The 15,851-nt window shown below is 48.1% G+C and overlaps 1 protein-coding gene across 32 annotated transcripts in view; it reads left to right on the forward strand.

Moving 5' to 3' along the window:
• The window catches only part of MTCL1 (microtubule crosslinking factor 1), a 125,542-nt gene extending 111,346 nt beyond the window's left edge, over window positions 1-14,196 (forward strand). For 11 of the 32 annotated variants that reach the window (XM_015439852.4, XM_015439855.4, XM_015439858.4 and 8 more), the window contains 4 exons: window positions 318-614; window positions 2,899-2,930; window positions 6,145-7,678; window positions 13,026-14,196. In XM_015439852.4, coding sequence (XP_015295338.3) covers window positions 318-614; window positions 2,899-2,930; window positions 6,145-7,678; window positions 13,026-13,259 — 2,097 coding nt within the window. In that variant the 3' untranslated portion in view covers window positions 13,260-14,196. Of the gene's footprint in view, window positions 1-317; window positions 615-2,898; window positions 2,931-5,596; window positions 5,904-6,144; window positions 7,679-10,317; window positions 10,375-13,025 lie in introns of all 32 variants that reach the window. The other 21 variants (XM_015439859.4, XM_074022869.1, XM_074022873.1 and 18 more) reach the window with 8 other exon arrangements.
• Window positions 14,197-15,851: the final 1,655 nt, after the last annotated feature.

Raw genomic sequence — 15,851 nt, forward strand, 5'->3', positions numbered from 1 at the left:
TAAATGTAGAATTTCCCACGAGCACAACTCTCAGAGTTATGTACAGTAACACATATATTGGTGTCAGAAAGAGTTCACCCTATTTGTGTGTGGTTAATGCAGATTTTCTGGGCCAGATAAAATTGTGGGTTTTGTAAAGCATCTGTAATGTTGTGTTACCTTTTGAAATTAAGATCAGAACGTTAAGAACATTTGCTTCTCACAATGTTTTCCAAACTGACCTATGAGTAATTCCAAATTGTGGAGAAACAATGGTGTTAGGGAGACCATCAGACAGAAAAGTGAGGCTAATTATTTTCATTTTTAAAATTCTCAAGTTGCAGAAAGAGAACAGTCCCCGGAGAGGTGGCAGTTTCCTCTGTGATCAAAAAGACGGCAACGTTCGCCCCTTTCCCCACCAGGGAAGCCACCGCATGCCCCGTCCTGTGGCCATGTGGCCTTGTGCAGACGCCGATTCCATCCCGTTTGAAGACCAGCCGCTGTCCAAGCTGAAGGAGTCGGACAGGTGCTCGGCCAGTGAGAATCTCTACCTGGATGCCTTGTCCCTGGATGACGAGCCAGAGGAGCCACCAGCCCACAGGCCCGAGAGGGAGTTCAGGAATCGCCTCCCTGAGGTCAGCCAGGTTTTCTCCATCCTAGTTGACTACTATGGAATAAGGGAGCCGTCATGAAGCCTAAGAGGCATCTGCCAGATTCCTCTCCTGGCGGGCTCCAGCACTTTTGCATACTGCAACCTCCGAACTGAGTAAAAATGAAATCTTCACAACACCAAGGGTTTTGCTTGACCCTCAATTAGCATGCCCTGCTGTCAGTTTAACTTTGCCCCTTGTTTCAGGTTTAGAAATACTGGACTAGAGTCCTATACAGAAGGCAGGTCTCACAAATGAGTGTGTCCCATAAAACACACAAGAGGAAGTAAGTAATTCTGGGACGTGTATATGCTCAACTTTTTCTTTTTCTTTTTTTCCTTTTTTTTTTTTTTTTTTTTTTTTTTTTTTTTTTTTTTGATTTTTTGGAGCTGGAGGTCTCACTCGCTTGCCCAGGGTGGAATGTAGTGGCCGATAACGGCTCACTGCAGCCTTGACCTCCCAGGTCCAATTGATCCTTCCCCATCAGCCTCCTAAGTAGCTGGGACCACAGGCACGTGCTACCATGCCTGGCTAATTTTTTTTAATTTTATTTTTTAAGTAGAGACAGGGTCTCCCTGTGTTGCCCAAGCTGGTCTCGAACTCCTGGGCTCAAGTGATCTGTCTGCCTTGCCTTCCCCAAGTGCTGGGATTACAGGTGTGAGCCACCACACCCAGCCTCAACTTTTCTTGAAATAATAGTACAGTCTTCTGATTCTAGAAAACTAATATAACCAAAAAAATTCTGCGCAAAGGGAAAACATCCAACACTTAGAAACCTTACATAAATTAGACCACCAAATGAGTGAGCTAGGCTGTAGACATTTCCATGGCACAGCGTCAGTTATGTTTTTCTGGCTTTAAGATTTTTAAAACCTTGTTTTAAAAGTTGATTCCAGGGCTGGGCGTGGTGGTTCACGCCTGTAATCCCAGCACTTTGGGAGGCTGAGGCAGGCGGATCACGAGATCATGAGATCGAGACCATCCTGGCTAACACAGTGAAACACCGTCTCTACTAAAAATACTAAAAAATTAGCCGGGCGTAGTGGTGGGCACCTGTAGTCCCAGCTACTTGGCAGGCTGAGGCAGGAGAATGACGTGAACCCGGGAGGTGGAGCTTGCAGTGAGCTGAGATCGCACCACTGCACTCCAGCCTGGGTGACAGAGTGAGAGTCCATCTCAAAAAAAAAAAAAAAAAAAAAGTTGATTCTAGGAATCATTACCTGTGAAGCAGTTCAACAGTTGCTGCACGTATCATTTGGTCTCCTAAACACTTAAGACTTAGACGAGTTCATATCAAATAGTGTTGTTGAAATATGCGGAAATTATACTTCACTCACATCAGTAAGGTCAAATGCCTTATCCTCAGCAATGTGTATCAGGTTGACAGGACATTGCTGCAGTCCCACCCTGTCTGATCTATTGGCAATCTAGTACAGTCCAGTTACATAGCAGAGGTAACATGGGGTGGGGTCGGGAGCCTGTGGCTGGGTTCCAGCCCACTGGAACCTGCATGGCAGAGACAAGGGGCATGCTTACTAAGGGGAAGTGATAAATACCCCTTGCTATTTACTGTCTTGAAAAATATGCTTCCATTAAAGTTAGTCAGAGGCTTGCTGTTTCACAACCACGTCAGCACAAGAGTGTTTTCTCAGTAGACAACCTTGGGTTTCTGTTGTTCTCTACAAACACAGCATCATTCTTCTTAAAGGGGAAGGCACTGTACTTTGCCTCTGATTCTAAATGGGAATGTTTAAAATCAAGTGCCCGAGCCTAAGGATGTCACGTCAACTTCTACAGCAAGACTGGGACCAAGGGACACCAGTCTCCTAAGGTTATTCTGTCACCTTCCATCTTCCTCTCTAACAGCACACACACACTCACACACACTCTCTCTCTCTCAGTCTCACTCTCACACTTAGGTTGTTACAAAAGCTGGCTTTGAAATTCATGTAGTCGGTGAGGTCCTTTGAGGAAGCACAGAAGAGCCACTTCCTCCATGACAAAGTTTATAGCCAGTTGTTCTCACTCATGTGGGCTCCTCCCTGGACTGCAGAAGCTCCAACCCCTCATCATGCTGTGGACTCGCTTTGATTATTGTACTTCAAAGGCCTCAGGGCAGTAGCACTCCTAACCAGAGCTTGGCCTCAGTGTACATTTTAAATGGTGTTTTCCTGGGGGTGCAGAGCAAACGAATCACTTAAGTACAATCAGGCCTAGTTCTAGGCAACCAAAATTAACCGATTCAGACGAAGTCATTTCTTCTTTATAGGAAGAAGAAAATCACAAGGGGAATCTTCAAAGGTAAGTAAGATTGATGAAAAAAATAGATTACTGGAATAAAAATGTCTTGGTCTTAAAATTCTGTTTTGTCAATGCAGTCTATTTTACCACTCTCTCCAAAATGACTTAAAATTATGCCACTTCTGAAGAAGTGGCTGCTTTACTATTCATTTCATAAACGTGGTATTTTTGATTGTTAACAACAAAGAAGCTAGACATGCTGTGTCATGGGTGTATGAGTTTTATGGTAGACTTTCCAGTTGTAGTTGTGTTATGTATACAAAGGAATGCTTGTGTTTAGTGATTATTGAAAGGTCCATGGAAACCTCTCTTTTCTCTTTTAAAGTCTGGGAAATCTCTCTCGTATGCTGTGAGATGTTTTATACACTGTATTTAAAAGCTCCACTAAGAGAATTTATTAAAATATTTTCGGGCAGTAGTCCTAGAAGGAGATATATAGTGGTTGGTGTGGATGTTAGTTATACACCAGTTTTTTCCTCCCCAGTTTAATTTCCTCCAGTTTTACTTTTTCTTCATTCTCCAAATGAATACATACCATTTCTACTACATGAAATTTCTTCTCAGGCAATTCAACATTTCCAGATCGCCTCATCCTTGATTTCCCTCTGAACTTTGAGTCTGTGAATGACCATCCCTTTCCCATTTGCTCTCCGCAGCACCTAGCCGTGCCTGTGGCACACTTCAGTCCTTCACACTGTCTTCTCTCGTCCTTCTTGGGTGGTACAGGACAGTACTTGAGAGCTCAGGCTCTAGAGCCAAACTGCCTGGGTTGATTGGTTGGTTGATTTATTTATTTATTTTTGAAATGGAGTCTCACTCTTTCTCCCAGGCTGGAGTACAGTGGCACAATCTTGGCTCACTGCAACCTCTGCCCCCTGGGTTCAAGCAATTCTGTATCAGCCTCCCAAGTAGCTGGGATTACAGGCAAACCCCACCACAACGGGCTAATGTTTATATTTTAATAGAGACAGAGTTTCGCCATGTTGGCCTGGCTGGTCTCGAATTCCTGACCTCAAGTGATCCACCCGCCTCAGCCTTCCAGAGTGCTGGGATTACAGGCGTGAGCCACTGCGCCCAGCCCAAACTGCCTGGGTTTAAATCACTTCTGCCTCCTTGCGTAGGTTACTCAACTGCTTTGTGCCTCCGTTTCCTTATCTGTATACAGGAGGTATTTTGATTATCTTTTTTTTTTTTTTTTTGCAGCGTATGTATGTTAATACACATAATGAAAGCAGCACATGGCACAAAACAAGCAGTAAACAGAGTTTAGTCATTACACCCTCCCACCTTCCCCATTCACAGAAGCAGCCACATCAGTGTTTCTGGTTAGGCTTTGGAGCAACTGTACTCCACCACTCAAGCCATCAGCCTTTATGCTTTCAAAAGTAACACATGCTTGTTATAAAATGGAAACATTGGCTGAAGCAGGAAAATTGCTTGAACCTGGGAGGCAGAGGTTGCAGTGAACTGAGATTGCGCCACTGCACTCCAGCCTGGGCGACAGAGTGAGACTCTGTCTCAAAAAAAAAAAAAAATATATATATATATATATATATATATATGTATATCTCGAAATGTCCAAAGTGAAAACTGGATGTGCCCTCCCCACCGGTCCCTTTTCCTCTGGCTTCCAGCTGCCTGGTATGTTTGCACCACTCTCTTCGATGCACCCGGAAGCGCCTACACGTGCTCCAGACATGTCCTGCATTTTCTCATCACGGTTTTGTTTGCTTTGGCTACTGCTGAGGTTCATGGGCTTTGTTTGCTTTGGCCACTGCTGAGGTTAATGCCTCTGCTCTCTCTGTCTTTTTATCATCTCTGTTCCACCATATCCATCCATGCCCCAGAGGCACTGAGTTCCCACCCAGGTAGGTGCCACTGATTTAACTCTGAGACAGTTCCTCTGTGGGCAGAAGTGGGGGTTAGATGAGCTATGTCCACAGAAATGTGGAAGGGACCAGGGTGTCGGCATGTGTTTGGCACTTACAGTCCCCAGCGAACAGTGTTCTGAAACTCATTATTAATTCAGCAACTCCTTGAATTGAGAAGAAGGAAATTCATACTTGCTGGAAAGCTCATGACCTTGGGACAAATCAACCCATCCCTACCATTGCCCTTCCTTTCCGGCCCTGGATCTAGCCAGCACCACTGGACAGTTGGTAGATTATTTCTAACAACAACAAAAAGATAACAAGATGGAATGCCTAACGACGTCACTTTTAGCCTGCTGTTTTACCCCATGGGGCTGACCACATGGGTGGGTGCCTTGCCCCCACGGTGAAGCCAGCTGTCAGCAAAGCTGCCCAGAGCTTTGCTGGTTCTGTGTACCAGTGCACACGGTATGGGGACTTGCTCAGAGCAGACCCCAGTTCTGGCCTCATCATATTAATAGGTCCTGTGGAGGAGTGGTCCATACACTCAATCTGGGACCCCTTCCACAGGGCCTGCACTAGTCTAGATCCCTAGGTTTAAGCCTGTGCTTTGTGGGGTGAAAGGAATATCAGTATGTCCTATCAGAATCTGGACAGTGAGTCTGCAGACACCTCACCTCCCCATCCCACCCCAGCTGGAGGGATTCCAGGCCAAAGAGGTTCTGTTGCCTGAGACACCGGGCACAGCCAGCCCCAGCCCCGTTCCTGACCACCACTTCTTTGCCCTGGTGGTAGTTGTGCCCAAGCACTCCGGCCACTTTCTGTCTTAGCCTGGAAGCATTGCTGGCACCCCTGCAGCACCTGCCGGGCGTGTGAGAGGCACTCAGCGAACTCATGGCAGATTGAAAGTGCTGACACATGGAAGAATCCACACCAAATCTGTGTCTGTCAGGTGGCGGCTTGCCAAAACCTGGCCATCGCCGTGACTCACCGTCTTCACCCTTCAATTGTGGTCCGAGCAAGTCTCCTGAGAATTCTCACTGAGGCACTGAGGCCTCAAGTGATTCTCCTGTCTTGGCCTCCCAAAGCGTTGGGATTACAGGTGTGAGCCAGAGTTGGTTATATTAAATTCTGACCAATGCAGGGCTTCAGGAACAATTCCAGAGCCACACAGAGTCCAATAGCTGCCCGCAGGATAAGCCCGTGAGTGCAGCACATGAGCAGCTGAAAGTGTTCTCCTGGTGTGGGTGGAAGCAGGCGCCTTCCCCGACACTTCCCACGCAGGGCAGGACGTAGGTGCTGTGGTGTGGGGGGGCTGACATCTGCTTTTCTGCTTTTCCCAGGGCAGTGTCCGTGTCCTCCATGTCTGAGTTCCAGCGCCTCATGGACATCTCCCCGTTCCTGCCTGAGAAGGGCCTGCCGTCCACCAGCAGCAAGGAGGACATCACCCCACCCCTGTCTCCAGACGACCTCAAGTACATTGAGGAGTTCAACAAGAGCTGGGACTACACACCCACCAGGGGCCACAATGGTGGGGGGCCAGACCTCTGGGCCGACAGGACCGAGGTGGGGCGGGCAGGGCATGAGGACAGCACGGAGGCTTTCCCCGACTCCTCCTGGTACCTGACGACAAGTGTCACCATGACCACGGACACCATGACCAGCCCAGAGCACTGCCAGAAGCAGCCGCTGCGGAGCCACGTCCTCACCGAGCAGTCGGGGGTGCGCGTGTTACACAGCCCGCCTGCCGTGCGCAGGGTCGACAGCATCACGGTGGCGGGTGGTGAGAGTCCCTTTCCCACAAGCAGAGCCAGAGGGAGCCTGGGAGACACCAAGGGGGGCCCTCCAGAACCCATGCTCAGCAGGTGGCCTTGCACCTCCCCCAGGCACTCCCGGGACTACGTGGAGGGGGGACGGCGCCCCCTCGATAGCCCTCTCTGTACCTCCCTGGGGTTTGCCTCCCCACTGCACAGCCTGGAGATGTCCAAGAACTTGAGTGATGACATGAAGGAGGTGGCCTTCTCTGTCAGGAATGCCATCTGCTCTGGCCCTGGTGAGCCACAAGTCAAGGACATGGCCTGCCAGACCAATGGGTCCCGGACGATGGGGACCCAGACTGTTCAGACCATCAGTGTGGGCTTGCAGACTGAAGCCCTGCGTGGCAGCGGTGTCACCAGCAGCCCCCACAAGTGTCTCACGCCGAAGGCTGGGGGCGGTGCTACACCCGTGTCGTCTCCTTCCCGAAGCCTTAGGAGCAGACAGGTGGCCCCTGCCATCGAGAAGGTGCAGGCCAAGTTTGAACGCACATGCTGCTCCCCCAAGTATGGTTCTCCCAAGCTGCAGAGGAAGCCCCTCCCCAAAGCTGACCAGCCAAATAACAGGACGTCACCAGGGATGGCCCAGAAAGGGTACAGTGAGTCAGCCTGGGCCCGCTCCACCACCACAAGGGAGAGCCCCGTGCACACCACCATCAATGATGGCCTCTCCAGCCTCTTCAACATCATCGACCACAGCCCCGTGGTGCAGGACCCCTTCCAGAAGGGGCTGCGGGCCGGCAGTCGGTCTCGCTCAGCAGAACCCCCACCGGAGCTGGCCCCAGGCCAGGAAACAGGCACCAATTCCCGAGGAAGGTCACCTAGCCCCATTGGGGTGGGCTCAGAGATGTGCAGGGAGGAAGGGGGAGAGGGCACGCCAGTGAGGCAGGACTTATCTGCTCCCCCTGGCTACACACTCACTGAGAACGTGGCCCGGATCCTCAACAAGAAGCTGCTGGAGCATGCCTTAAAGGAGGAGAGGAGGCAGGCTGCCTACGGGCCCCCGGGTCTCCACAGTGACAGCCACTCGCTGGGGGACACAGCCGAGCCAGGGCCCATGGAGGTAATGAACGCCGAGTGCCCCACACCCTCCCCCGCCAGCTGTTCCCTTTAGCTGTGGGGCAGGTTGGGATTTGGGATTGTGCTCTGTCATTTGATCTCAGGAATCGTCCGTGATTGGTTGTCGGGAGCTGGGGAGCTGTTGGGTTTATGGGAGAATAGAATAGGCAGAAAAAACCCTGAGGAACTTTTCTAAAGAAAATGTTCTTTTATTGTCCTCAGGAAATCATATAGTACACGATTTGATGTGGGTTCTGTCACCAGTCTAAGTGATTGATCCTTGCTTATCAGGGCGTTTCATTTGGGGTCATAGCTTGCCTTCTTTCTGTGTGAATTTGTGCATGTGTACAAACTATGGGATGGTTGTGTCAGGCTTTCTGCATACTGCAGACCTTCATATGGGACAGCATGAGGTGAGCTGCAGAGGGTCTGGACAACGTGGGCACGAGCACATCTCATCAGGAGCCATAAGATCTCGATTCCTGGGCTGGCTTCCTTACAAAACAGCCATCTGGCAGCTCACAAATCACTTACCCTCTTTGTGGCCATGAGCCCCCTGAGCAATAAAACCAAGTGAAACAAATAGGCAAAATCAAAATCCTGCCCTAATACAATATGATTATCATTATTGCCCTTGATACTACTCACAAATCAATCCACTGTGAACTGGGTTCTGATACGTATCTACATGTGGTGTTTTTGTACAAACAGGGAGCAAAATGAAAGCCTGATGATATGCTGGTGGTGACGGCTATGGGGATGCCACTTTGTGGTTTGTGCAGCACAGAGAGGACGTGTCTGTCTGGCGAGTGAGTCCAACTCACCTGGAGTCTGGATGAACAGGCTCCACGCTGGGAACCCCTGGCCCCATGGGCACTCCCCCAGCCAGGCTGCTCCCGCAGATGGTAGGGGTCAGAGGAGGAGGACGGCAGCATGCTCCTGGGCTGCCCGCTGCTTTCTCGCCAGGACCCGAGCAGCCCTGGCTTCATGGGCAGGGAGAGGAAGAAGGTGTATTGCCTGTTTCACCTGGCCCATGTTTCCCACAAGAGGGTAAATGATGGCTGGCTTCCCAGTCCGGCCCACTAGTGAATGTTTAACTCAGAATGCAGGCTGCAAATCTGAATAGGTCAAACCTGTGGAACTGCCAGTGACTTACAGAAACAGCAATTCCGCATGGTTCACACCTAATATAAATATTGATGCTACATGGTCTACATGTTCCAAGATCTGAGTCTTTGTGATAAAGTTGTTTGCATGCTCTGAGGACAAACTGCTGGTTGAATGTTCTCAGGTGACAAATGGTGTCTCCTTTGGGCTACTGTCACCCCATCCTTCTGGGGTCCTCAGGTAAGTACTGCTGCCGCAGAAGGGTCTGTTTATATGGGAATGCCCTGCCTTCTTAGGGCTCCCGAGGGCTCTGATTTCAGTTGACATTGAGGCTATGTCACAAAGCATTAACCGGCTGTGCCTGTGTTGTCTATTTATATTACACACCAAATAGAAATTGTTTTTTAGGAACCAAAAAATTCTTTGAATTACTAATAGTGAATCCTGCAAGCAAAAACAGGTTCATGATGGGATCCCAGCATCATGGCATGAAAATGGTTTTATCAGTACAAAGTGGCCCAACCCCTTTTGTCCTCCGTAAAGTATTCGTTTAGATTTTCTCTTCACTTGGTGTGTTTGCCACCAAAAGAGATTACGTGAAGGGAGCGCAGTTGCAGGGACTCAGAGCGGGCACGGAGCACTCATCGGCAGCATCTCAATGCCACGGGCTCTTTTTTCCATTTCTGTTGGAATTTTGCTTGTTCTGGATTCCAGTGGGATTATTCCTGAATTGATGTAATATATTAGGGCCACTGCAGCCCCTTCCCATTGCCCCATAAATTATGCAGTAGTTCTAGGTATGCATTCCCAAATCCCTGGGACTGCTTCTGATTCCAAGCCCACCCCGTGCCCTGCTGCGGAATCTCTCCCTGAATGTTCACTCAGGCATCCAGACCCAGGAGTGACGCAGGTGACAGGCAATCTCCCTTTCTCACTGCACTCTTCCGGAAACCACTCAGGCCTCTTTTTCTCACGACACCATGGCACTAGTTCAGCAGTGCAGAGAGAAGCCGTGAGGAGGAGTTCTAGTGTGAAGAGAACAATCTGAAAATGGAATGCTATTCCTCCCTCCCCTAAGTGGAAAATATGAGGGGAACTTTTTAGAGTAAGTGGCAGTAGCTTGGTGGTTTGACCAAAACAAACGCAGCCGAATAAAGGTCTCTGTTTTAGATAACAGTCATGCAATTTCCATACCTCCGTTTGCCAGAATGCTGTTGGAAATGTTAAATGCTAAAGGGTGGCTCCGCATAGAAACTAGAGGGAGGTCTGTGGCTCCTCCCTGGAGTTTCCATCTCTCTGGGCAGATGGCAGAGGGCAGGCCTGTCTGCCCAGCGCCCGGCCGCTTCCCCACACCTGCCTTGGAGTGAATGTGCTAGATCTGAGAGCCTGCAAGTCTCTCCTGGTGGCTGTCCCTGAGTGAGAGGGACGGCCCTCTACCTCCGGGCTTGCTGACTTGAAACCTTTATTGTTCTCCTGTTTAAAAAACACTTTCCAACCTTCTTGCTTTTCTCTTCTTTCTCTGTCTGTTCTGTCCAGAACCAAACTGTCTTACTAACTGCCCCCTGGGGACTCTAGCCCTGCCTGCCTCACGCTGTAAGTGCTTTCTTCCTTGTTTCCCCACTGCCTGGAGAGCTCGTGTTGTGTAACTCGCAGTTGGCACCCGACACTCATCGCCTGAGGGAGTTCTGCCCGGTGGCGGCACCCTCGCTCACCCCGGGTTCCAGGAGGCTCCCCTAAACCCAGCAACAGATTGACAGGGCCAGAGACTCATCTGCCCTGCGAGAGGGTTGACCACTCAGTGCAGAGAAGGGTTTTTAGGTTATAGAGATTCTGCTGAGATTTCTGTACTTTTGTACATTTGCAGCCAATTTGCTTTCAGAGAATTGAGTAGATACTGGCCAGGAGGGGACATCCTAGGCACAGGGGTCTTGCCTGAGGGGGTCTTTGGGCCCAGCCACCCAGGACTGGTTACCAACATTTTGCTTACATATGTGCACTGGCATGTGCTGAAATGAGGTGGGACCCTAATGCGATAAGGCTTTTTTTTCATTTTTCAACAATCATACCACAAGGAATAAACCCAAATATATCTTGTCCTTCCAAGTGAGCACCGTAGGTGACAGAGTAGATGCTCAATAGATATTTGTTGAATGAATAAAGAACAAAGTCATCCCCACTCCAGATATCTTGAGAACGTCTCTCAGAATTGCTTTCAGAGTCTGAGTCAAAGCACATGAGAAAAGATATACTTTGTTTTTGATCAAGGATGATATAGTCATTCACTCACCTCATCCACTGGCCTTAACTCGAAGTGTTAAGTACAAAAGTATCTGTTGTCAAATACAACAGACGTGTCCCCGTGAAAAAAATGACAAGGAACACAGGGGGAGGGCCATTTCCCAGAAACGTGCTACAGGTGCGGCATCCCAGGACAAGATGCCATGCAGCGACCACAGTGGCTTCTCAGGAAAGCACAGCATCATTTGCTTGTACACGCTGGCGTGTTACTAAGGAAAAGGTTCATTCCCTTGAATGCAGACTCACAACGTTTCTTCCTTCACAAGCAGAGGCTGGCAAAGGGGGTACTGAATGGTCTCATACAAAGCCTGCTCTTTAGCACCAGCCAGGAGGAACAGGATACAGTGGTGTCAGATAAACCGATGACAGCAGCTTCATCGACACACAACACACACAGAACAGATATACAATACACAACACACACACTACTCTTACAACAAGGGGAGCACAGACACAAAACAGATACAGATTTCCCAAACCGTGTGTCCCAGCCAAGCACTGTGGGCTGTGGTGAGATGACACAGGAGCACCCTGAGTTAGTCTGCATCTTGGGGGCTGGTGGAGTTTTAACTGGAGAGGTGTTTCTGGTTGTCACGGTACTGTTAGCATAATGCTTTGGGAACAGAACCTTCTCCCTGTGGCCGTGTGAAGTGCCAGCCACAAAAGCAGCAAGGAGCATGAAGCATAGTCTCCAGGGCCACTGTTCCTTGTCTGCTGACCCCAGAGGGAGGCAGGGAAACCACTCGCCCCATTGCTCTTCTGGAAGCCTGTGGCTCCCACGCTCTCCTTGGGCCATGCTGTCTCTGCCATGTTCCATCTTCTCCCGAGTGACACTGCCCATTCCGTGCAGCCATCTGTCCCCCCGCTGCTGCTCCCCTGCACCACTGGCTGGGCTGTCCTCATCCTGGTCTTTTCAGTTGCTTGTCACATCTTTTTACATCCTCCAACTCACTTCCTTTCTTTGAGAGTCCTTGTTCTCTGTCATCCTTCCTGTGCCTTCCATTCAGTTCACCTCAGCGTCCAGTGTCTTGTCATTCCAGCCAGCGGGCTTCACGCTGGGCAGCTCAGTTTCCTCATGCCACAGCTTTTTACATTTCTGTGTATCAGCAAATTCCAAGTTTGGGTGTCCTGGTTTTGTAACATGTAGAGTAAGGACAAGGAACTCAACATTCTTTAAAAACAAAGTAGCTTGAGAATAAGGATTCTAGGTGATTTGCACATGGTTGAATGTGTCTTGCGTCACCTGTTCTCAGAACATTAGGATGCCTGAAACAAAACCACCAGTACATTCTGATTCTACTTTTTAAAATGCTGCTGTAATTGAAGAGTCATTAAAGAAAACTAGACCCAAATTAAAATTTCTGCCTGCAGCATCTTTGCCATGTTGTGGGAGTTTGTTTAATCTACTGCCAGTCAATTTCAAATAAACAGTAGCAGAGTTCGTTTAAGACGACTGCCATTGCTAACACAGCTGAATGAAATCAGAGGTCCCTTTGTGGGCTCCCAGTAGATCCAGGCCCTATAGGACCAGTTCATTTGTCCACTGTAGCTAAATAGATCATTCTAAAGGACCAAATGAAGAGATCTACCAGATGGGAATATGCTGAAGTGGCCTGTGGAGACCGCTGCCACAGTCACTCTGCCATGTCTTCTGTATACCCCGACCCAATTCTAAAGGAGCTTTGCAAGCTGACTCATCTCACAATATTGCTGTGTTTAATCATAACTGGTCTCTTCCCATTCATGTCACTGATCATGTCACATGTGTTGAATTCTTTATTATTTTAAGTTATTCTGCATGAGCATAGAACGTCGTTAATATTCACGAGTTGCCTGTGGTGTGTACTTCATCTCACTTGAGTCTGTTGAGAAGTGTGTTTGGGGGAATCATCCGCTGGTGACACTGCCGGTCTGAGTAACCCTGTCTCCCTTTCTCGGCTCTGAAGGAACTACCTTGTTCTGCACTAGCTCCATCCCTAGAGCCCTGCTTCTCCAGGCCCGAGAGACCAGCAAACCGTCGCCCTCCGTCCCGGTGGGCCCCACATTCCCCCACTGCCTCACAGCCTCAGTCACCCGGAGACCCGACGTCCTTGGAGGAGCATGGTGGCGAGGAGCCGCCCGAGGAGCAGCCACACCGTGATGCAAGCTTGCATGGATTATCACAGTATAATTCACTGTAATTTGCATAACCACACCATCGCCATGAACAAAACTCTGCCCAAAAGGAGAGATCTAGTTTTCTCAAGGTCAAAGAATGTTTTTTAAAAACACACAGCTGCTGAATGTTCAACCTGTGAAACTGAGATGTTTCTAGAATGAAACAGTAAATGTGCCTGTAATAACTTAATTTTTTTCATAGCTCAGAAAACTATTTTTGTCTCCATCTTTTTTACACACAGTATATTAAATGAAAAGGTAAATAAGGTATAAATAGATTTAAAAAATAAAAGTTTTAAAAAATGTACATTTTAAGAGATTCTGAACACCCTTGCTGTCAATACCTGACTGCCTCTCTGTTAAATTTACCCTGTTACATTTTGGTTCAGTTTATTTCCATGTTGAATTAGAGTGGATTAAGTTAATTTTATTTTGTCAGTGTTACTGTTTTTTAAGACTTTTTTAATGCTTCAGACTGTCTGATTCAGTGAACTTTTTGTAGCGAAAAAGCCATGAAGCTAGTAGACAAGACAGATATTCTGTATACTGGAGGGGATACAGGACGTTTTTGAAAAGGTACAAAGCCCTCAGTGGGCTTAGAAACTTCATTGTATGATCCTTGTATTATGCTACTTGGCTTGCACGTCTTCGGGTGCATGTATATACCGCTACTGTGTCCTCGCCATCACCTAAATGTGACTCAGTCTGTTCCACTGTAATATGTTGTGAATTTCCTTGTACTGTACTTTTATTGTTGGTCTTCTTGCATCGATGATCCAACAGCAACATTTTTAAATTATTGTGAAAAGATTAACTGGCAGTGTACAGAGTTTACTCCAAGTTTTCTTAAGGGAAAACACGACAAAAAGGCACGAGGATACCAAATGGAACCATGTGCTGGTGCCTCTGAGTCTGTATGAGACCGTGATGAAGTAGAAATAAAGCCCTTCCGAGATGGCAGCGTGTCTCGGGCTCTCATTTCACACACCCTCCATCTCTTCCTAAGGACTCGGATGGAAAGTTTTCCGTGGCTACAGGAATGAGGGAGAGAGATCATGGAAAGAGACAACAGCTGCTGATCTATCTTGCGGGGAATGCACGCTTTGGGTACCTGATCATGTTGCAGTTTTACTGTTCTCTGTAAGAGAGTCCTAGGATGGAGAGACGGCTTTATTGTTGAAAAGCCAAAACTGTGGTGTGGGCAGGGATGTGAGGAAACTGGTTACCTACAAGTCCGAGTGTGCCCGGCCTCTCTCCCGGCTTTGCTCGTTAGGAGAGAGGGAGTGGCCGGTAACGCCAGGAGAGGCCTTTCCACGGCTGATCCTGAGATGTCGCCCACCTCTCAGTGTTTGGTGGAGTAGAAGCCTACAAAGAAGTGAGGCTACTGAAGAGCCCAAAAAGAATGATTTCAGGCTGAAGCTTCTGGCTTTAATATTTCATTGAATGCTTCATTAACCCAACAGTTTTCTTCTTATCTAGATGAGCTAATGTAATAGGCTATCCTAGCATTACCACAGCTTCATCCTTAAACTGAAATATTTTCAAAAAATAAAAACCAATAGAGCAGCATTATTCATAATAGCCAAAAGGTGGAAACACTTCAGTTGTCCATTGACGGATGGATGGATCAACAAAATGTGGTATATGCATATAAAGGGATACTATTCAGTCCTAAAAAAAAGTAAATTCTGACATATTACAACATGGATGAACCTTGAGGACATTATTCTAAGTGAAATAAGCCGATCACAAAATGGCAATTATTGTATGGTTCCATGTATCTTGTTTATATATCAAGAGTAGTCATATTCATAGAGAGAAAGTAAAACGGTGGTTACAAGGTTTGAGGAGGGAATGGGGAATGGTGTGTAATGGGTACGCAGTTTCAGTTTGGGGTGATGAAAAAGTCCTGGAAATGGGCAGTGGTGATGGTGCACAGTGAATATACTTGATGCCCCTGAGCTGTACACTTAAAAATGGTTAAAATGATAAATGGCATATAGATTTTACCACAACAAAAACTTTTTTTTTTTTTGAGACGGAGTCTCGCTCTGTCACCCAGGCTGGAGTGCAGTGCCATGATCTCAGCTCACTGCAAGCTCACACCATTCTCCTGCCTCAGCCTCCTGAGTAGCTGGGACTATAGGCGCCCGCCACCATGCCTGGCTAATTTTTTGTATTTTTAGTAGAGACGGAGTTTCACTATGTCAGCTGGTTGGTCTTGATCTCCTGACCTCGTGATCCGCCTGCTTTGGCCTCCCAAAGTGCTGGGATTACAGGCATGAGCCACCGCACCTGGCCTAAAAACTTTTTTTTGAGATGGAGTTTCGCTCTTGTTGCCCCTACTGGAGTGCAATAGCGTGATCTCAGCTCACCACAACCTCCGCCTCCCGAGTTCAAGAGATTCTCCTGCCTCAGTCCCGAGTAGCTGGGATTATAGGCACCTGCCACCAAGCCCAGCTAATTTTGTATTTTTAGTAGAGAGGGGGTTTCTCCATGTTGGTCAGGCTGGTCTCAAACTCCCGACCTCAGAGGATTCGTCCGCCTTGGCCTCCCAAAGTGCTGGGATTACAGGCATGAGCCATTGTGCCTATAAAAACTTCCAGTAAATGCAA

This window comes from Macaca fascicularis, chromosome 18, assembly GCF_037993035.2.
Source record: "Macaca fascicularis isolate 582-1 chromosome 18, T2T-MFA8v1.1".
Lineage (NCBI taxonomy): Eukaryota > Metazoa > Chordata > Mammalia > Primates > Cercopithecidae > Macaca > Macaca fascicularis.